Source organism: Ranitomeya variabilis, chromosome 1 (genome assembly GCF_051348905.1).
Source record: "Ranitomeya variabilis isolate aRanVar5 chromosome 1, aRanVar5.hap1, whole genome shotgun sequence".
Classification (NCBI taxonomy): Eukaryota; Metazoa; Chordata; class Amphibia; order Anura; family Dendrobatidae; genus Ranitomeya; species Ranitomeya variabilis.
Window position 1 is genome coordinate 478,268,915 of NC_135232.1, and position 22,107 is coordinate 478,291,021.

The 22,107-nt window shown below is 41.8% G+C and overlaps 1 protein-coding gene across 2 annotated transcripts in view; it reads right to left on the reverse strand.

The window, feature by feature from the left end:
• Window positions 1-936: 936 nt before the first annotated feature.
• Window positions 937-22,107, reverse strand: part of INIP (INTS3 and NABP interacting protein) — a 43,961-nt gene continuing 22,790 nt past the window's right edge. The window contains exons 2-5 of one of the 2 annotated variants that reach the window (XM_077251094.1): window positions 12,602-12,704; window positions 8,100-8,190; window positions 7,765-7,872; window positions 937-1,345 (exon numbers count right to left, since the gene is read on the reverse strand). In XM_077251094.1, the coding sequence (XP_077107209.1) occupies window positions 1,250-1,345; window positions 7,765-7,872; window positions 8,100-8,190; window positions 12,602-12,704 (398 nt within the window). In that variant the 3' untranslated portion in view covers window positions 937-1,249. The remainder of the gene's footprint in view (window positions 1,346-7,764; window positions 7,873-8,099; window positions 8,191-12,601; window positions 12,705-22,107) is intronic. The other variant, XM_077251102.1, reaches the window with a different exon arrangement.

The window sequence follows — 22,107 nt, forward strand, 5'->3', positions numbered from 1 at the left end:
TTCAACTTTATGCATAAAAAAATGTAATAAAATCCTTGATAATTGATCCAGCCATTTTGTTTTAATTCTTCACGCTTTTCCAGGATATTTGTTTGCCGTCACATTCATAGAGTGCAAATCAAAGACAAGCTACTCAGCTACAAATGGAAATAATCATCTTCATTACAAGTTGTTAAATCACAGGTTGGGGTCAGACCAGGGAAATTACAGCAATTTAGATAAAATAAAGAAACAAAGTGGCATATGACAGCAACATGTGAATAAAACTCAAATTTCACTGATCATTTGCAACTGCTCCAGGATTTTTAAGGAAATTAGCATTGCCTTGACAGATCTGTATCCAAATATCAGATGGCCAAGGAGTAGGTATGTACAAAACATATTACAAAGCTGTATAATTATTTACTTCTATAGTGGTTATGTGATATTTTTTTCTAGAATATGAAAGCCCTCTTTAAAAAGTAAATGTATCATTGTTATTTGACCCAATGCATCTAAGATAGATGCTCTTTATTAAAAATCTACTGATTTGACCTGTGCTGTACATTTGTGCTATTGTTATATTATAATATTTTCAATAAAAACGAATTTAAAAAAACAAAAATAAATCTACTGATTTGAGTCTACAGCTTGGAAGCAAATCTTCTTGTAACAGGCTACAAACAAATTCTATTGTAGTCTGATTACAAAGTTGTGTTTTGTTAGCAGAACAAATGAGGTGCACTTTGAGGCGCCATACACACATTTCCATATCTGTAACCCTACTGTGTCGGGCAATGTATGGGATACACCTTACCTTACACATTTATATAACTCACTAACTTAAATCTTTATGGTCACAATTACATTTTTACCACTTTGAGACAGTCGGGGACAGCATGTATAGATGGTCTCCATTAGGCTATGAAATAAATAAAATTCACATTACTAACTAAAAAGGTTTAGAAAGTTTATTTTATTGATATGAGCAGACAAATGTGTTACATTAGTCTTATGTCTACAGTTTTGCTTATTCTATGTCAAATCCTTAAACTATGACTTGCAAGTGAACACTTGTCTGTATAAACATACCATAAAAGTAAAAAAAATCACTATAATATATATATATATATATATATATATATATATATATATATATATATATATATATATATATATATATATATATATATATATATATATTTATACAGAGCTTGTGGACAGTTCAAAGAAGAGCAGCTTCAGATAAAAGAAAAAATAATGTGCGATGTTACTCTGCCTCCAGACGTGGGATAACGGGAAGAATCAGGTTTCCAAAAGCAGAGTCTTGGGTAATGAAGTATCCCGTGGAGTGAGCATGTGCATGCTGTGGAGAGAACACACATTATTAGCTGCAATAATTGTTCAAAATTTCAATAATAAAGAGCTGAGCATACATAAAGTCAAGTATCTACAGATACAAATAATAAGCAATTAGTCAAAAAAGTTTTCAAACAATGAAAAAAACAAACAAACCATATACAGTGAAGGAAATAATTATTTGCATTGCATATGTGGAATCATTCCAGGTAAATAAATGGATATAATTTATACAATGTGATTTTCTGGATTTTATTTTTGATATTCTCTCAATGTTAAAATTAACCTACCATTAAAATTAAAGACTGTTCATGTCTTTGTCAGTGGGCAAACTTACAAAATCAGCAAGAGATCAAATAATTATTTCCTTCACTGTATCTCCAGAAGGCTTTTATTACAAACTTGTAACATGTAAATAATAACTGGCAAAACAGGTAATGTAACTGTAAGGCTTGGGATGATTCCACATATGGAATGGTAATAAGCTGATAGCAGGCAAAACACATATTGCAGTGTAAGGCTGAACATGATTTTTTTTTTTTAAACTCGTTTTATTGAAGGATTCCACAAAATTAGATAACAAACATATGATATCATGGCATATCATCAAAATAATCCACATATCAGAATTAAACTGACATAGATATGACAGAATACCTTCAATAATAATGTATACAAACAAACAGACAAAACATAACATTCAGTATGATACATTTTACCAAACACTGCACTTCCTAATCAACAGGACTTCAATGAATGTTATATACCGTATTTTCCGGCGTACAAGACGACTTTTTAACCCCTGAAAATCTTCTTAAAAGTCGGGGGTCGTCTTGTACGCCGGGAATCGCCTTGTACGCCGGGTGTATATGGTGGGTGGGGGGGGGAGTGATCCTGATGACGACGAGGGGGCGTCTCACAGGAAAGTGAGTATCCCCCATTACCTTATCATAGCGCTGCAGCGTGGGGTCTCTGTGCTGGGAGCGGCGGCTGCTGTGCTGTGCTGTGGCGGCTCCTCTTCTGCAGTGTGGGGCCTCTGGTGCTGTGGGGCGGTGGCGGCGGCGGCGTATCTTCATGCAGTCGGGGCTCCTCCGGCATCTCAGCCTGGAAGCCCCGCCGGCAACTCCATCGGTGTAATGCGCTGACCTCCGGGAAAATGGCCGCTGCTTAGATTCAGATCTCGTGTCCCGAGATTTCGGGACGAGATCTGAATCTGAGCATGCGCAGCCCCCAGCGGCCGGGCCACCGCATCGCACCTATTGAGCTGCCTCCGGGAAAATGGCCGCTGCTCAGATTCAGATCTCGTCTCCCGAGATCTCGGGATGAGATCTGAATCTGAGCAGCGGCCATTTTCCCGGAGGCCACCTGACCGCATTGTACCGATGGAGTTGCCGGCGGGGCTTCCAGTCTTTGAGATGCCGGAGGAGCCCCGACTGTATGAAGATACGCCGCCGCCACTGCCCCACAGCACCAGAGGCCCCACACTGCAGAAGAGGAGCCGCCACAGCACAGCACAGCAGCCGCCGCTCCCAGCACAGAGACTCCACGCTGCAGCGCTATGATAAGGTAATGGGGGATACTCACTTTCCTGTGAGACGCCCCCTCGTCCTCATCAGGATCACTCCCCCCCCCAAAAGGCACATATTCACCGGCCCTATAAGACGACATACGGTGTATAAGAAGACCCCCAACTTTTAAGAAGATTTTATTTTTTAACTGGTAAAGTTGGGGGGTCGTCTTATACGCCCAGTCGTCTTATACGCCGGAAAATACGGTAACTTGTATCAAATCAGATTATAATAGCATTTGTTATTAATCCTACATAGATCATCACATTCTCAATCTCGAATAGATATACACATCAGGGGGGACAATATCGCGAGATTGAAGAGGTCATAGCGCCAGGTGCGTCAGAGGCGAGTCACACCACTTTTCCCAAATCTTCTGAAATTTCTGGGGACATCCTCTGTTCCTGTATAGTATATTTTCATAAGGAATTACATCATTCACAAGCTTCTTCCATTGATTAATCAAAGGAGTTTTCCCCCCCATCCACCTCGGTACTATCGCTTTCCTAGCCATAAATAGAGCCTCCCTAAGAAATATTCTATCATGGTGGGCCCACATCTCCTCATGCACGGCCCCTAGAATACACAATTCTGGTCTACATTCGATCGGTATCCCCATTATCCGCTCCAGTGTATCTACGGCCTCACACCAATATCTCTGTATAATTCTACAGTTCCAAATAAGGTGCCAGAAGTCAGCCCTGGATTCCCCACATCTGTGACAGTCATCAGTCGCCCCTCTACCAAATTTATGTAGTCTACTTGGGGTCAGATAGGATTGGTGGAGAATATACAACTGTATTAATTTATTATTTGCAGCAGGTGACACCATCGTATGTGCTTCTAGGATAGCGCTGCACTGATCATCATTGATGGAGGGGATTAGGTGCCGCCACTTAAGTCCACAGCAAGCTGAGGGGATGCAATTTTAGAGTTTAGCAAAAAGGTATACAGGGAGCATATTACACCTGTGGGTCCTTGGGTCGATAGTATTCCTATCAGTGGGTATTTAGATATTCTCATTCTAGGATACTTGAACTGGTAACTTATGGCATGTCTTAGTTGCAAATATCTGTAAAAATCTCTGCGGGGAATTCCGAACCTGACATGGATTTGTTCAAACGATAATAAAATTTCCTTTTCGAAAAACTGAGCAAGTGATGTCATTCCATTTTGTTTCCAGAAAACCGGATCCTGTAAATCTAGAAGATGCAGGAATTCGGGAGTATCCCTTATCTGAACTTCCCCAATTTGATCACTGAATTTCAAAATGCGGTTTTATTTTTTTGCCAAACCTGTATCGCTAAGTTATGCGCAAATACCAAACCCTGGGGTGGTCTGTAAGAACCCTCCAATATTGCCCACGGAGTATTCCCACCCAAGAAATGTACGAGATGGGCTTCTGCATTGTTAAGTTCACCCTGAGTTATCCAATATTTTAAGTAGTAGTATAAGTCAGGGATATGTAGGGATCCAATACTGAATTTAGGTCATGACGGGCCCCATATAAACGCTGCCATCATGCTATGTATCTTCCTGAAGAATCTCTTAGGAATCTTTAATGATGTGTGTTCCAGCATATATAAGCATTTAGGAAGAATGATCATTTTAATTAATCCAACTGCTGAGCATGATTTTTCATGTGAAAGATTATACTACGTAGAGAAATTTAACCACGGATACCTAAGGACCTGCAATGCCTGCACATAAGGAAAGACATAGCGAATCAGAAAAACGATACTACATTTTTAATTGGAGATATTTGCTAATATTACTATTATTACACCTGCTACATATTGGGATAGGATCTTGGAGATGAGAATACCCCTTTAAGCATATGTGCACACATTACTTGCAGCAGAAATTTAAGCAACATTTCTGAATCTTTTGGAAGGAAAAAGGATGTGTAAAATAGGAGAGTGAGTGAAATCTGCAGCAAAAATACAGAAAGAATGACAAGCTGCAGATTTAATCTGCACCAAAACAGCAAAAAAAAAAAGCAACATGTCCATCAGACTTCAGGAATCTCATTTACTTTATTGGCACTAGGAAATTCTTTAGGTTTTGTGACAAATCTACAACGTGAGCCCTGACCCTAAAGGGAACCAATCAAATCACGGACCTCAGGAATCATAGCCTGGCTTGATGACTGCAGCCCGGTATGTTTCAGATAAAACAGTTTGAAAATCCAGCAATAGGACTCATCTTGGGCAAGATGAGTCCCATGCAAACTTTGGCTGGATTCTCCCAGCACTACTCTAGTTGATTGGCAGGTCTCTCCCAATAAAACCACATGGAACAGACCTGTCAGTTACCTGGAGCGGGGTGAAGAGAAGTTGGCTGAGGAACACATCAGACATATATCGTCTCTTTTATCCCCGACCAGTTTCCCAAACTATGTTTTCTCTAAAACAATCCGGCTGTTACAGTTGGAAGGGACCTCCATGGTCATCGTGTCCAACCACCTGCTCAATGCAGCATTCACTAAACCATCTCAGACAGATGTATATCCAGCCTCTGTTTGAGGACTTCCATTGAGGGATAACGCACCACCTCTCGTGGCAGCCTGTTTCACTCATTGATCACCCTCACTGTCAAGAAGTTTTTTCTAATATCTGATCTGTATCTTCTCCCTTTCAGTTTCATTCCATTGCGTCTCGTGTTTCCATGTGCAAATGAGAATAAGGATGATCACTACAATGTGACATCCCTTCAGATATTTATAGGCAGCTATTAAGTCTTAGCCTTCTGTTTTGCAAGCTAAACATTCCCAGATCCTTTAATCATTCTTTGCAGTCCGCTTAACCTCCTGGTAACTCTTCTCTGAACTTCCTCCAGTTTTTCAATGTCTTTTTTCAAAATGTGGAGTCCAGAGCAGAACACAGTATTCCAGATGAGAACTGACCAAGGAGGAGTAGAGGGGGATAATTACTTCATGTGATCTAGACTCTATGCTTCTCTAAATACATCCTAGAACTGTGTTTGCCTTTTTTGCTGCTGCATCACACTGTTGACTCATGTGCAGCCTGTGATCTATTAGTATACCCCAGTCTTTGTCACACATGCTGTTGCTTAGTTCTATTCCTCCCTTTCTGTAGATGTAATGTTAGTTTTTCTTGCCTGGATGTAGAATCTTGCATTTCTCCCTGTTAAATACCATTCTATTAGTCGCTGCCCATTGTTCAAGCTTATCTAGATGCTTCTGGATCATTTCTCTGATACCTGTAGTGTTACCTATCCCTCTTAGCTTTGCATCGTCTGCAAATTTGATTAGTTTACCTTGAGTTCCCTTATCTAAATCATTTATAAAAAATTTGGGGGCCAGGACAGAGCCTTGTGGTACCCCGCTTGAAACATTCTTCCAACTGAAATGTGCAACTATTTATTACCACCCTTTGAGTACGATTACTGAGTCAGTTATGAATCCACCTAACCACAGCCTTGTCAGTCCCATACTTGGTAATTTTTTCAATAAGGATTGTATTAGATACTTTATAAAATGCTGATCCACCCAGTCAGTGATTCCATCATAGAAAGAATTGATTAGTCTGGCATGACTTGTTTGCTACAAACCCATGCTGGCTCTGGTTAATTACTGTATTCTTATCCAAGTACTTACATACATGCTGTTTAATAATTTGGTAAAAGATCTCTCCTGGTATAGAAGTGAGGCTCACTGGCCTGTAATTTCCTGACTCCATCTTCTTTCATTTTTTGACGATAGGAACATTTGTCCTTCTCCAATCTTCTGGAATGTCTCCTATTCTCCAGGATTTTTCAATGAATCTGGCTAGTGGTTCTGCAATTTCCTCTGCTAACTCTTTCAGTACCATAGGGTGCAATTCATCTGGACCAGGAGATTTAAATTAATTTAAATTAGCTAAGTGTTCCCTCACCATCTCTGTTTATAGATAGTGTGGAGTCTTTTATACCATCGATGGCACCGTGAAGATCCCCTATGGGAGGTGGAGCCGCATATTCATCACTGTAATGAGCGGCACCACGTGACCGCTCATACAGGACAAGCTGCGGCGCTGAGAGGAAGCATCGAGGGAGCTGGGTGAGTATTTTATTTCCAGCGGGCGGGGGCACAGGGGGTGGGAGGGGGGAGGTTGCCGGGAAGTTTATTTTAACCACAAAAAAATAAAAAAACATTGATTTTTCATTCCTTCTCTCCAGCGAACGCTGCTGGAGAGAAGAAATGAATGGCGGCTTCAGCACCACAAGCAGGGAGGACAGCGCTTACTGTAACGCTGTCTCCTGCACGGCACACGGACAGCATCGGTGTGCGGTACGTGTTTTACACAGACCCATTGACTTTAATGGGTCGGTGTGATCCGTGCACTCCCACGAACACTGACATGTCTCCGTGTTTTTCAAACGGACACACGGTCAGTGAAAACACGCTGACATGTGCAGAGACACATTGATTTTAATGTGTCTACGTGAGTCAGTGTCTCCGGTACGTGAGAAAACTGTCACCACACGAACCGGAGGCACTGACGTGTGAAACAGGCCTTATTAAAAGTTGTATTTTTTTGAGACATCTGATGTATAAAAAAAAAAAAAAAGTTCATCCATATCTTCAGTCTGTCCTTCAGTCTGTAGTAAACACCTACAATAGAGTCCTTTCTGTTCTTCTCTCCTTGCATTCTTACTCAAACAGTTTCTACAGAGCTACCAGTCTCTGAAGCTTGGATCTCTGTGGAGATATGTTTTCCTAAAATACAATGCAACACTTCCTCCCCTCTTGCTAATCCTGTTTCTAATAAATAAGTTGTAGCCTTCAAGGCTTGTAATCCAATTGTGTGCATCATCCAACCAAGTTTCAGTGATGCCTATGACAGATCTCTCTTACTGTGTAAGCAGCTCCGATTCTCCTTATTTGTTTTCCATTGTTTGAGTCCTGCTGCCTCTGGTTTTGGCAGCATGAATCGACTGACAGGTTCCCTTTAAATTTTGTGGGCTGTAAGATAGTTTAGAACATTATTACAATGGAGTACTTAAAGTAACTGCATTCCCAATTTCTCCCTTTACAACTTGCAGGTAGTTCATAAAAAGATCTATAAGCAGACTACAATAAGACAATAAAATAACAATAAAACAGCTACAGTCGAGGCCATCTATACACAGGTCTCACTTCATGTGATGTAGATATTTCCATCTAATTTCATTTTTTAGTGCTGAACATACCTGAAGTGCAGCTTTTTGTTGGGCTGCTATATGTTGCTGCTCTGCATGGTCGCGGAAATCCTTGTTGACATTTGGCCGAGCAAGGGCTATACTGTAAGACATACAAATATCAAAATCTTAAATAATTTCATATTTTGTAATGAAACACAGGCAGCACCATGCCCTCCCCTGCCAGTCACAGCTCTCTGAATCCGATGCAGACGACGGTGAATACATTGGTGGAGGAGGGGCCGTCATTTTGAGACTGTGTGAGACAGCTGACATGATTATGTCATTTTACTGCGTCAGCTGTGCACAGCAGAGAGTCAGTACATTGGAGACAGGAGCAGAGTGACGTGGGAATGGGCGCAAGGTGAGTATGTAGTGTTTTTTTCATCTGTATGGAATGTTTGCATGTACATAGGAAGCTATAAGGTGACTCAAGCTGTATAGAGGAGGCTGTGGGGGCTTATACTGCATATAGGAGGCTACGTGGGGCTAATACTGTATATAGGAAGATATGTGGGGCTCTCAGTATATAAAGAAGCTATGTGGGGCTTATATTCTATATAGGGGGTTCAAGCTGTATATTGGAAGCTATGTAGGGCTCATACTGCATATAGGAGGCTATGTGGGGCTCATATGGTACATAGGGGGCTGGGTGCATGCTAATAGTGTGTGTGGGGGCTCATACGGTATATAGGGCGATTATTCTGCTCAATATTAAGTGATACAATTATTAATATAAAATAATTATAATTAATATGCTAATTGTAATGTTGAGCAGAATTAATTTCAGCCTACAGGTTCGACCCTCCACAACAGTGTCAGTCTCTCATGTGGCCCCTGGGGAAATTCAACTGAACACCCCTGGAGTAGGGTAGTCTCCCACAATTTGCCAAAAGATGGGCATAGGCACCTCCTTGGATACCAGGCAATGTTTATATTCAATGAAGAAGCTCAACAGTGCAAAAAGTGGAATTATTTGAGTTGTCTGACAGCTGCAGCAGCAACCAGCCCGTCCTGCATCTACGGTACTGTACCTCAAATATCAAATCCGAATTGGAAGAGCTTGTGCTGTAAGTAACACTTTAAACCCTTCCGGGCCAAGACATTTTTTGTTGTTTGTGTTTTCTAATTTTCCTCATCTTTTTGATCAGGAACATTTGGATGTTATGGGTTGTCATTATGTAGTATAAATTATATTGTTATATTGTATAAATAAAAACTTTATTTATACAATACTGCATGAGAACTGAATTAAGACAATTTTGCGATGAGCTCCCAAATTGGGCACAATGTTGTCCCTGAGTATTTTCATAACAAGACAATATGGGGATACCTGGCTACGCATGAGAAGCTTTTTCACGTGTTGGCATCAGGCTTGTACAACAAGTGGTAAAGCGAAACATTTACAGATTCTGATAACAGGCCATCTGTTCACATAAAACATTTTTGGAATTGTAATACAGATTTTGTTGCTTATGTTCCTGAGTGCTCAAAATGCAATCTCAAATATATGGGTTGTACCACCTACAAACTTAGAATATGTAGTCAGGAACACCTCAGTGACATGGCCAACCTGATCTTGAACCCTGGGGTTGTTATTTTTTCACCCACCCATGGTATATTGGAATCTTGAATATATTTTTCAGGATTTGGGGACATTATTTCCTTTTTTCATGAGCAGGAGTGAAGCATGAGTTTGAGGAGCATTTGTCTCGGGTTTGTTTCACGATGCGTGTGTAGTAAGCAACCAGGTATTTATAACACAGCACGTCCGTCAGGTTTCTTAGTACGTCAGAAACGTGTTAGTGAAGTTGATTACCATACTTACATTGGTATAGCATTTAAAAAAAATATTTAACCCCTTCCTAACATCTGTCATTCATTTACAACAGAGTGGGCATTGTATTCCCGCAAACTGCAGCACATGTATGGCACAATCATAAATCCAGCTCACAAAGCAGAACCGGTACCATCATCAGCCGGTGACAGCTGTACATCATAGCCAACACCCTACTGCAACAACAGCAATCGGAGCTAGCACAGATCGTGGCCATTTAACCATTTAGATATTACTATAGACAGTGACATTCAGACAGTTATTTGAAGGAGGTGGCTCCCTTTTTAACCCCATCAGCTTCGGGATCTGCCAGCTAAAGTGGCCTGTTAGACCCTCAACTAAGAAGCATCTAACAGGCCTCCTGTTCATGAAACATTGACAAGGCTAATACCTTGCAATACACAGGTATTGCAGAGCATTAAAACACTGATCAGACTAGAGGAAATTAAAAGGTCTATTGTGGGACTAAGTTAAAAAGGGAAAAAAAATCAAATAACATTTATAAAAATATATATAAAAAAAGTACAAAAAAGTTTTGCTACTAAAAACAGTGCTGCAGATTCTTCAAGACCGGCGTTGTTCACGCCAGTCGTGATGAGGGGGGCATGCTGGAGTCAGATGCTCCCGATTTCTTAAGAGGTACATGCCTCTGTGTGAGGCTTGCCACAAATCTTACTCTAGTCATAGATCTGACAAGCAGGGGTTGCATGCCCTCGTCACGCCCCAGCTCTGCCTGCTTTGTCAGAATGGAGTGAGATAGCCAAAAATTCTGGCATAAAAGCTTAGATGAATCAGGCCCACTGTTTTAGCCATTTTTTTCATAAATAAATGCAAATCTTACCAAAGTACAAAGTGTCATGAAAAAATAAAAATTGCAAAAATCACCGAGATTAGATAAAGAATTGGAAAGCTATTATCACATCAAGTGACGCATCAAACTTGAAAAATTGGTTGTTTCAGGCAGGTCAAAACTAGCATCAGCACGAATGGGTTAAATAAAATGCTGGATTTTAAAGAAAAAGGATTCAGGGAGTTGAAAAGAAACCTACTATTTGAGTCTAGCCATAGCCTGGGCATCTAGACTATGCAAGTGCATTGAGGGTATGTGCACACGTCAGGATTTCTTGCAGAAATTTCCTGAAGAAAACCGGAAATTTTCTGCAAGAAATCCGCATGTTTCTTTTTGCGTTTTTTTTCCCGTTTTTTTTTTTTTTTTTTAGCATTTTGCAAGCGTAATTAGCTTGCAGAATGCTAAAGTTTTCCAAGCGATCTGTAGCATCGCTTGGAAAACTGATTGACAGGTTGGTCACACTTGTCAAACATAGTGTTTGACAAGTGTGACCAACTTTTTACTATTGATGCAGCCTATGCAGCATCAATAGTAAAAGATAAAATGTTAAATAAAAAAAATTAAAAAAAAGGGTTATACTCACCTTCTGCAGACAGCCGATCTCCTCAGCGGCGTCCGTTCCTATAGATGGTGTGTGCAGGACCTGCGATGACGTCATGGTCACGTGACCGCGACGTCATCGCAGGTCCTTCACACACACCAGCTATAGGAACGGAAGCGGCAGCGTGCAGCGCTGAGAGGCGGGAAGACTGCGGGGGCCATCGAAGGTGAGTATATGACTATTTTTTATTATACGGTGCCCAGTCCGTGGAGGAGAGTCTCCTCTCCTCCACCCTGGGTACCAACTGCACATGATCTGCTTACTTCCCGCATGGTGGGCATAGCCACATGCGGAAAGTAAGCAGATCAATGCATTCCTAGGTGTGCGGAATCCCCGCAATTCCGCAAATTTAATGAACATGTTGCTTTTTTTTCCCGCGATGCGATTTTTTCACGGAAAAAAATGCAACATTTGCACAAGATATGCGGAATACACTGAAAATAATGGGAGGCATATGTAAGCGTTTTTTTCGCGTTTTTATCACATTTTTATAGCAAAAAAACCGCACATGGCCTAAAAGATAGCACATCAGAATAAAGCCCTAATTGGCAGCAGCAATTAAAGGGAGTTTGTCACCAGATGTGACACTAAGTCTAAGTGCAGCATGATATAGCGGCAGAGACCCAGATTCCAGCAATGTCACTTACAGGACTTCATGCTGCATTTTGGATAAAATCACTTGTTTTCTTTGCTGCATTTCTACCATTTCTCTGACTGCTGAGCTCTGTATCACTTCCCCTACACCACTGTGACAGTTTTCCGTGTACAATGAGCACAAGCAGAAAGTTGACAATCGATGGAGGAGCGTGGTTTGTACTACATGGCAGCAGGTATACAAGTCCTCTAACGATAAACTCCAGCTGATAAAAAAATGATTTTATCAAAACTACAGCAGGCAGCCAAGTAAGTGACACATTGCTGGAATCAGGGTTGTCCAGCAAAGAACAAGCCCTCCTTTGGCTATATTGATGGAAAAAAGAATAAAAAAAAAAAAGGTTACGTCTCTTGGAAAAAGGGGAGGAAAAAACAAAAACAAAAATGGCCATGACGTGAAGGGGATAAACTTAAGGGGTTCAACATTTCATAACTGCTCTGTGCTTTACACTCGGATGACTTAGTCATGTCAACTCAAGAAACTGCCTGTATATTTGGGTTATGGACAACAACAAATAATTTCTAACAATGTCTGGAACGATGTTCTAAATTCTGTCTGGAAACATGTTCACCTTGCCCCTGGATTGTTTGTTGAAGATTGGTTTTGCAAAATCAATTTTCTCTTCTCTTTGTCTAGTTCTGCCAAAATAGCAACTCTGTTCTTGCTTGCAAATCCTACGAAACACAAAAGAAAGGATGGACAATAAAATATCTTAAATGTAAACGGAAGAAATGCAATCTCATTACAATTCTTGATTAGATAAAGAACCAATGTAATACTTGCAGTTTTCTGGTATGAATGAATGTAACTAAACTCTAAAGAGAGATTGAAAGGGTAGAGGAAAGCAAAATTACTGCGTATGGGGAAGTTGGGAGAGAGCACCCAGAAACCGGTAGAGCTGGAGAGGCAGATTGCAAAGGACCCAGCGGGTACAAGGAGTACGGTGTAACGCTGCTCTTCTCTTGTGAATAAATACTTAGCGGCCACTTCCCATGACAAAGTGTTAGTCTGGGCAAACTCTGCCCAGGATACCGGAGAGGTAAAAAATAAATTAAGCCATACTCACCTACTGGCCATGCTGTGCTCAGAGACTGGATATGGTGATGTCAAGAAATGTTTGTTTTTTTTCAAGCAGCAAACATTTTTTTGGTTATTTCCTCAGCACTTTATGGCCATTTTTCTGCCAATGTTCTTTGTCAGAATATTTTTAGCATCCTTTTTATTGGAGTTTTCTATGTGAGTTTTGTGTTTTTAACAAAACGCAACGGATGAAAAATACAAAAAAAAAAAACACGTGATTTCCACTGCAATTTTTTTGGGCACAGCCCACATAAAAAAGCTACGGTAATTGTAAATATATCCCAAGGGTGAGTGAACACAATTTTTTTTTCAGTGGCTTGGTGTGTCACCAGGGCAAAACTGGCCAGTTTTTTTATCTTATGTTATTCCCTCTAATGTCCTGAGTAATCTTTTTATTTAAATCTGCCATTTGGTTGAGCAAATATGTTCGGTTCCCTCCTTATTCGGCAAGCTTATAGCCACATGCAGCTGCGGCCCCGGACAGCTGATCAGCGGGAGCAATCCAGGAAGCCGGGTTCCCGAGGCCGCTATTTGGTAAGGGCTATAAGCTTGCCGAATAAGGAGGGAGCTGAACATATTCGCTCATCTCTACTCTTTACCACTTATCAGGAGAAAAATAATAGAGCAGGCTCACAAGCTGAGTTGGCCTCATTCCCAGCAGATAACGGCTGTGCCCACCTGCAGCTGTTAAATACCGCTGTTATTTACAGTGCGCTACCTGGAGATTGCACTGTTTAAACTGCCCATCAATGCCCCCATGACACAATCGTGGGGCACCAATGAGTTGCCATGACAGCCGGGGATTTGTGGAAGACCCCTGTGCCTGTCATAACATTGTTCTTAGGAGACCATGATTTGTCCTATATACAGCTATACTGCAGTATTCACACAATCTGAAGTTCAAGTACCCTAAGGACACTACAAAATACAACAAAAAGTTAAAAAAAAAAAAAAAAAAAAAAAAAAAAAGTTTGACCCCCTTTACCCTCCAAGCTTGGTATTCACTTTTGTGACCAGGCCAAATTTTACAATTTTGACTAGTGTCACTTTATGTGGTAAGTAGTGATGAGCGAGTGTACTCGTTGCTCAGGGGTCCTCCGAGTATTTGTTAGTGTTCAGAGATTAAGTTTTCATTGAGGCAGCTGAATGATTTACAGCTATTAACCAGCTTGATTACATGTGGGGATTCCCTAGCAACCAGACAACCCCCACATGTACTCAGCCTGGCTAATAGCTGTAAATCATGCAGCTGCCGTGATGAAAATTAAATCTCTGAACACTAACAAATACTCAGAGGTCACTCGAGCAACGAGTACACTGGCTCAACACTAGCGGTAAGGGCTCTGGAACGCTTCAATGGATCCCACCAATTCTGAGTGTTTCTTGTGACATATTGTACTTCATGATAGTGGTATAATGTTTGATATGACTTGCATTTATTTGTAAAAAAAAAATAAAATAAAATAAAAAATAAATCGGAAATTTGGCGAAAATTTTAAAAATTTAGCAATTTTCAAACTTTTCATTTTTGTGCCCTTAATTCAGAGTCATATCGCATAAAATAATTACTAAATAACATTTCCCACATGTCTACTTTACATCAGCACAGTTTTTGAAACAGTTTATTTTGGTTAGGAAGTTATAAGGGTTAAAAGTTGACCAGCGATTTCTCATTTTTACAACAAAATTTGCAAAACCATTTTTTTTTAGGGACCACCTCACATTTCAAGTGACTTTGAAGGGTCTATATGAAAGAAAATACCCAAGAGTGACACCATTCAAAAACTGCCCAACTCAAGGTGCTCAAGACAACATTCAAGAAGTTTATTAACCCTTCAGGTGCTTCACAGGAATTAACGGAACGTGGAAGGAAAAAATAAACATTTACCGTATATACTCGTGTATAAGCCAAGATTTTCAGCACTTTTTTGTGCTGAAAACGCCCCCCTTGGCTTATACATGAGTCACAGTCCCGGAAACCCAGCGGGGGAGGGGGGGCGGTGGATCAGCGGGGCACACGTCGCCACTCCCATAGGCGTGGAGCGCATATTCGTTACCTTAATGAGCGCTGAGCAGAGGAGAGGAAAACCTCTGACGCTGGACAAGGAGATGCAGGGACGTGCAGGACCGCGCGAGGAGAGTAAGTATGACAGGGGAGGACGCACAGCCATACATAGAATGAGGAGGATGGGGAGCCACATATAGAAGGGGGAGGACGCTAAGCCACATATAGAAGGGGGAGGACGCTGTGCCACACATGGAAGGGGGAGGAGGGGGAGCCATACATAGAAGGGGGAGGATGGGGAGCCATACATAGAAGGGGGAGGACGCTGAGCCACACATAGAAGGGGGAGGACGCTGAGCCACACATAGTAGGGGGAGGACGCTGTGCCACACATAGAAGGAGGAGGATGGGGAGCCATACATAGAAGGGGGAGGATGCTAAGGCACATATAGAAGGGGGAGGACGCTGAGCCACACAGAAGGGGAGGACGCTGAGCCATACATAGAAGGGGGAGGATGGGGAGCCATACATAGAAGGGGGAGGACGCTAAGCCACATATAGAAGGGGGAGGACGCTGTGCCACACATAGAAGGGGGAGGATGGGGAGCCATACATAGAAGGGGGAGGATGGGGAGCCATACATAGAAGGGGAGGACGCTGAGCCACACATAGAAGGGGGAGGACGCTGAGCCATGCATACAACTAGGAGATCAGGGCAAGCCACACATAGCAGGACAGGGATGAGGGGACAATGCATATCTGGCTTATACTAGAGTCAATAACCTTACCCAGTTTTCCGTGGCAAAATTAGGTGCCTCGGCTTATACTCAAGTATATACGGTACTTTTCTTTCACAAAAATTTTCCTTTAGACCTAACTTGTTTTACATTCGCAAGGGTAACAGGAGAAGAATGGACCATACAATTTGTTGTGCAATTTTTCCGGAGCATGCCGATACTCCACTGTGGACTCCGTCTGGCCTCTGTTCGGAGGTGTCCTTTTCAGAAGTGCACAAAACTGTGGCCAACGGCTCTTTTATGCAATCCTAAAAAGACGGACACCGCCAGATCACAGGTCCTGTGATTAGACTACTTTATTCTTTGGAATCAGTGCGATTACAGCTCTATCAGATTTATATAGTGTAACGGGGTCTACCGTGCTGGAGTACCTCTTTCAGTACCACCCCGTGTTTCAGGAGGTCCACTCTGCTTTGGCTGGAGTCTGAATGAAGGACGCTGGCTGGAATTGCTTGGTTACATGGGCGCATATAAAAGATCACTGCTTCTCCACGTATTTCCAGTGTGACAACACTTTACTCACAGGACACAGAATATATCACACAGATACAGAGGGCGGGCCAATTGAAAAGCGGCAGGCCAGACATACATTACAATTGCCGCAGGTGGCCGGAGCCTGACGATATTTACTGTGGGAATTACAAAGGTGGGGGGAGGTCAGAAGGGGGATATCTTGTCCCCTCTGCCCAGGGGCGTAGCCTGTGGGCTGATGCATTAGGGACATGCATCTCACATGGAACCTATTATACATACATAGAACTGCACAACATATTCTGGGTGCTGGGGTGTTCCATAACATATAGTTTTTTCTATTTGGCTGCTGTCACACAGTAAAACACATTGCCATATTTTGAAAGCTATAATTATTCCTTATTTCGACTGACAGTCATGTGAGGGCTTGTTTTTTTGCGGGACGAGTTGATGTTTTTATTGGTCCCATTTTTGGGCACAAAGTTTTATGATAATTTTCTATTTCAATTTTTGGAAGGCAGAATGAACAAAAACCAGCAATTCGGAAATTGTTTTTTTTTTTGTGTTTTTTATGCCGTTCCACCTGTGGTAAAATTGATAAGGCAGCTTTATTTTTCGGATTAATAAGATTACAGAAATACCACATTAACATTTTTTATGTTTTGGTGCTTTTACACAAACAATTTTATAAAAAAAATTATTATTTTGCATCGCTGTATTCTGATTATTATTTTTCCACTGATGGAGCATTATGGCGGCTTGTATTTTGCGGATCAAGATGACATTTTCAGAGATGCCATTTTTATTTAGATTCCTCTTTTTGTTCGTCAGTATGATAAAAAATGCATTTTTTTTGCACTTTTTTTTACGGTGTTCACTGAAAGGGTTATCTAGTGTGACAGTTCAGTTTCATGGGGCGGATTCTTCCGGACGTGGCGATCCCAAACATGTACTATTTTTTGTTTATTTTTTTTTTTACAAAGTAATATAAATTTATAGGTACAATATATATATATTTTTTTGTCGATTTAAAAAAAAAAAAAAAAAGTTTACAATTTTGATTTTACTTAGTCCTACTATGGGACTTTCATGTGCCTTATCGCTGTTTAAAATCATTGGAATGGCTTATAACTGCCAGTGCTGCACTGACAAGCCCCTTAAAATATGCTCTTTGTGTGGTCTAAGGGTCTTGCTGCAGCCTGGTGATCCGGATGTCCTCATGGAGCTGATCAGATGGGAGAGGGAGCTCCCTCCCTTCTAAAATTGTGATCAATAATGATCACAGTATTTAGAGTGTTACGCTGCCGGGAGCGATGGGGTCGCCACTACTGGCAGTGAGAGCCGAGGGTCAGCTATGATGTTAACTGAACACCCTGCTGTAATCGCGCCCAGACAGCTATTGTGAGCGCAAAATTGGCAAGACATACCCAGTATGTCCAAGGTTGGGAAATCATTCCCTTCCATGATTTACTGGGTACATCAAAGGTCGGGAAGAGGTTAAAAAAAACAAAAACAAATTTTAATTGCCCACTTCCCCACCCCATTTATAATAAAAGTTCTTATGACACAGAATCTCTAAACAAACACTCATCTCTGGTAGACTGCAGGGGGGAATTTATGTGCCGTATGTCACAAAATGCCTCTGGCCTACGCATGGATTCCTTCTTGGGTCTCTCTGTAGGATTATAATTAGTGGACAGAAATTGAAAAACTATGGTTTGCTCCGGTCCACTTGAACTGTGGATTCAGTGCCCAGTCAAGATTGGGTCCCCATGTGATTTACTAGATATTTGGCTTTCGTGCAGTAGGTGATTTGTCCTCTCCCATGATATTTATCAACCTCTGTTACCAGGTAGCCTGGAGGCCTTCACTGGTTGATTGGTAGATTACTGCTGGTTTGTTTACGTTCATTGATCTATTCGACAAGTTCATATTAGGGTATGTGCACACTTTGCAGATTCCATTGCGGATTTTTACGCGTGGATTCTGTAGAATCCGCAGATAAAATTACCTGCATTTTACCTGCGGATTTTGAGCAGAATTTGTGTGGATTTCGCCTGCGGATTCCTATAATGGAATAGGTGTAAAACGCTGCAGATTCCGCAGTTTTTGCGCGGAATTTTCCGCAGCATGTAAATAGCGGATTTGGTTTTCCATAGGTTTACATGGTACTGTACACCGCACGGAAAACTGCTGCGGATCCGCAGCCAAATCTGCAACGTGTGCACATACCCTTAGAGATCTACACCTTTGAATACCTAAGAGTATGTGCACAAGTTGCAGATTTGCCTGTGAAATTTTCTGCACAGATTCTGCATCTCTTGGCAGATAACGCAGATAAAAATCTGCGCGCTTTTGATGGGGATTTTCATGCGTTTTTTTCCATGCAGATTTGTATGCGTTTTTGAAAGCTAAATAAAGATCTATTATTCAACAAAAGAATGTTTACACACACAAAAAGATAGATAATAGATAGATGATAGATATATCTATAGATAGCTAGACAGATCTATCCATAGATCGATCTATCCATCTATAGATCTATCTATAGATCGATCTATCCATCTATAGATCTATCTATAGATAGATTATCCATCTACAGTGCCTACAAGTAGTATTCAACCCCCTGCAGATTTAGCAGGTTTACACATTTGGAATTAACTTGGCATTGTGACATTTGGCCTGTAGATCAGCCTGGAAGTGTGAAATGCACTGCAGTAAAAAAGAATGTTATTTCATTGTTTATTTTTTTTTTTAAACTGTGAAAAGTTGTTTCAGAGGGTCATTTATTATTCAACCCCTCAACCCACCAGAATTCTGTTTGGTTCCCCTCTAGTATTAAGAAGTAGTTCAGGCACAAAGAACAATGAGCTTCACATGTTTGGATTAATTATCTCTTTTTCCAGCCTTTTCTGACTATTTAAGACCCTCCCCAAACTTGTGAACAGCACTCATACATGGTCAACATGGGAAAGACAAAGGAGCATTCCAAGGCCATCAGAGACAAGATCGTGGAGGGTCACAAGGCTGGCAAGGGGTACAAAACCCTTTCCAAGGAGTTGGGCCTACCTGTCTCCACTGTTGGGAGCATCATCCGGAAGTGGAAGGCTTATGGAACTACTGTTAGCCTTCCACGGCCTGGACAGCCTTTGAAAGTTTCCTCCCGTGCCGAGGCCAGGCTTGTCCGAAGAGTCAAGGCTAACCCAAGGACAACAAGGAAGGAGCTCCGGGAAGATCTCATGGCAGTGGGGACATTGGTTTCAGTCAATACCATAAGTAACGTACTCCACCGCAATGGTCTCCATTCCAGACGAGCCAGTAAGGTACCTTTACTTTCAAAGCGTCATGTCAAGGCTCGTCTACAGTTTGCTCATGATCATTTGGAGGACTGAGACTGACTGGTTCAAGGTTCTCTGGTCTGATGAGACCAAGATCGAGATCTTTGGTGCCAACCACACACGTGACGTTTGGAGACTGGATGGCACTGCATACGACCCCAAGAATACCATCCCTACAGTCAAGCATGGTGGTGGCAGCATCATGCTGTGGGGCTGTTTCTCAGCCAAGGGGCCTGGCCATCTGGTCCGCATCCATGGGAAGATGGATAGCACGGCCTACCTGGAGATTTTGGCCAAGAACCTCCGCTCCTCCATCAAGGATCTTAAGATGGGTCGTCATTTCATCTTCCAACAAGACAACGACCCAAAGCACACAGCCAAGAAAACCAAGGCCTGGTTCAAGAGGCAAACAATCAAGGTGTTGCAGTGGCCTAGTCAGTCTCCTGACCTTAACCCAATTGAAAACTTGTGGAAGGAGCTCAAGATTAAAGTCCACATGAGACACCCAAAGAACCTAGATAACTTGGAGAAGATCTGCATGGAGGAGTGGGCCAAGATAACTCCAGAGACCTGTGCCGGCCTGATCAGGTCTTATAAAAGACGATTATTAGCTGTAATTGCAAACAAAGGTTATTCCACAAAATATTAAACCTAGGGGTTGAATAATAATTGACCCACACTTTTATGTTTAAAATTTATAAAAATTTAACTGAGCAACAAAACTTTTTGGTTTGTAAGACGTCACCGCTGTGCTCTGCTTTTACTTTACGGCCGGCGATCACAGTCAGTGTGGGAAGCAGACGGCGAGGGACATGTGACAGACAGCAGAAGGTGAGTATGTACTGTTTGTTTTTTTTTTACATTTACAATGGTAACCAGGGTAAACATCGGGTTACTAAGCGCGGCCCTGCGCTTAGTAACCCGATATTTACCCTGGTTACCATTGTAAAACATCGCTGGCATCGTTGCTTTTACTGTCAAACACAACGATACACGCCGATCTGACGACCAAATGAAGTTCTAAACTTTCAGCAACGACCAGCGATATCACAGCAGGATCCAGATCGCTGCTGCGTGTCAAACACAACGATATCGCTATCCAGGACGCTGCAACGTCACGGATCGCTATCGTTATCGTTGCAAAGTCGCTTAGTGTGAAGGTACCTTTAGGCTGTGTGCACACGTAGCAGATTTTTCGCGTTTTTTTTGCAGTTTTTCGCTATAAAACCGTGAAAAAAAATGCTCACATTAAGCATCCTATTTAATAGAATGCAATCCGCATTTTTTGTGCACATGCTGCGTTGTTTTCCGGAGCGGAATCGCATTCCAGAAAAAAACGCAGCACATTCATAAAATTTGCGGAATCGAGGGGATTCCGCACACCTAGGAGTGCATTGATCTGCTTACTTCCCGCATGGGGCTATGAACTACATGCGGGAAGTAAGCAGATCATGTGCGGTTGGTACCCAGGGTGGAGGAGAGGAGACTCTCCTCCACGGACTGGGCACCATATACTGGTAATTGTTAAAAAAAAAAAAGAATTAAAGTAAAAAATAGTGATATACTCACCGTCTGATGGCCCCGGAGTCTTCCCGCCTCTCAGCGGTGCACGTGGCCGCTTCCGTTCCTGTAGATGCTGTGTGTGAAGGACCTACGATGACGTCGCGGTCACGTGACCGTGACGTCATCGCAGGTCCTGCACACAAAGCATCTATAGGAACGGAAGCCGCTGAGGAGATCGGGGGCCATCAGAAGGTGAGTATAACCATTTTATAATTATTTTTAACATTATATCTTACTAGTAGTAAAATGTTGGTCACACTTGTCAAACACTATGTTTGACAAGTGTGACCAACCTGTCAATCAGTTTTCCAAGCGATCTGTAGCTAATTATGCTTGCAAAACGCTCGTTTTTAGCAGGAATATGCATGCCAATTCCGCATGCGATATACCCCCGGCAGGAGTTGCAGAATTGCCGCGGAAATTTCCGTGGCAATTCTGCGACGTGTGCACTTAGCCTAAATAGAAAAGTTGTCATGCCAGACAGCTTGATGTAAGGCTGGTTTCACACTTGAGCTTTTTGCCGCTGCGTTTTTGTGCTAAAAAACGCATGCGTTTTTTTTCTATACTTAACATTAAAAACGCATGCTTTTTTTGCATGGGTTTTGACGCATTTTTGGCAACGCATGCTTTTTTTTAATGCGTGCGTTTAGTTGCAGAAATGCAACCTGTAGTAGCATGCGTTTTTTCGCGGTAAAAAAATGTATTGATGTCTATGTAAACGCATGCGTTTTTAAAGGGCCACTGTCACCCCCTCCAGCCGTTCTAAACTAAAAGAGCCACCTTGTGCAGCAGTAATGCTGCAGTCTAACAAGGTGGCTCTTTT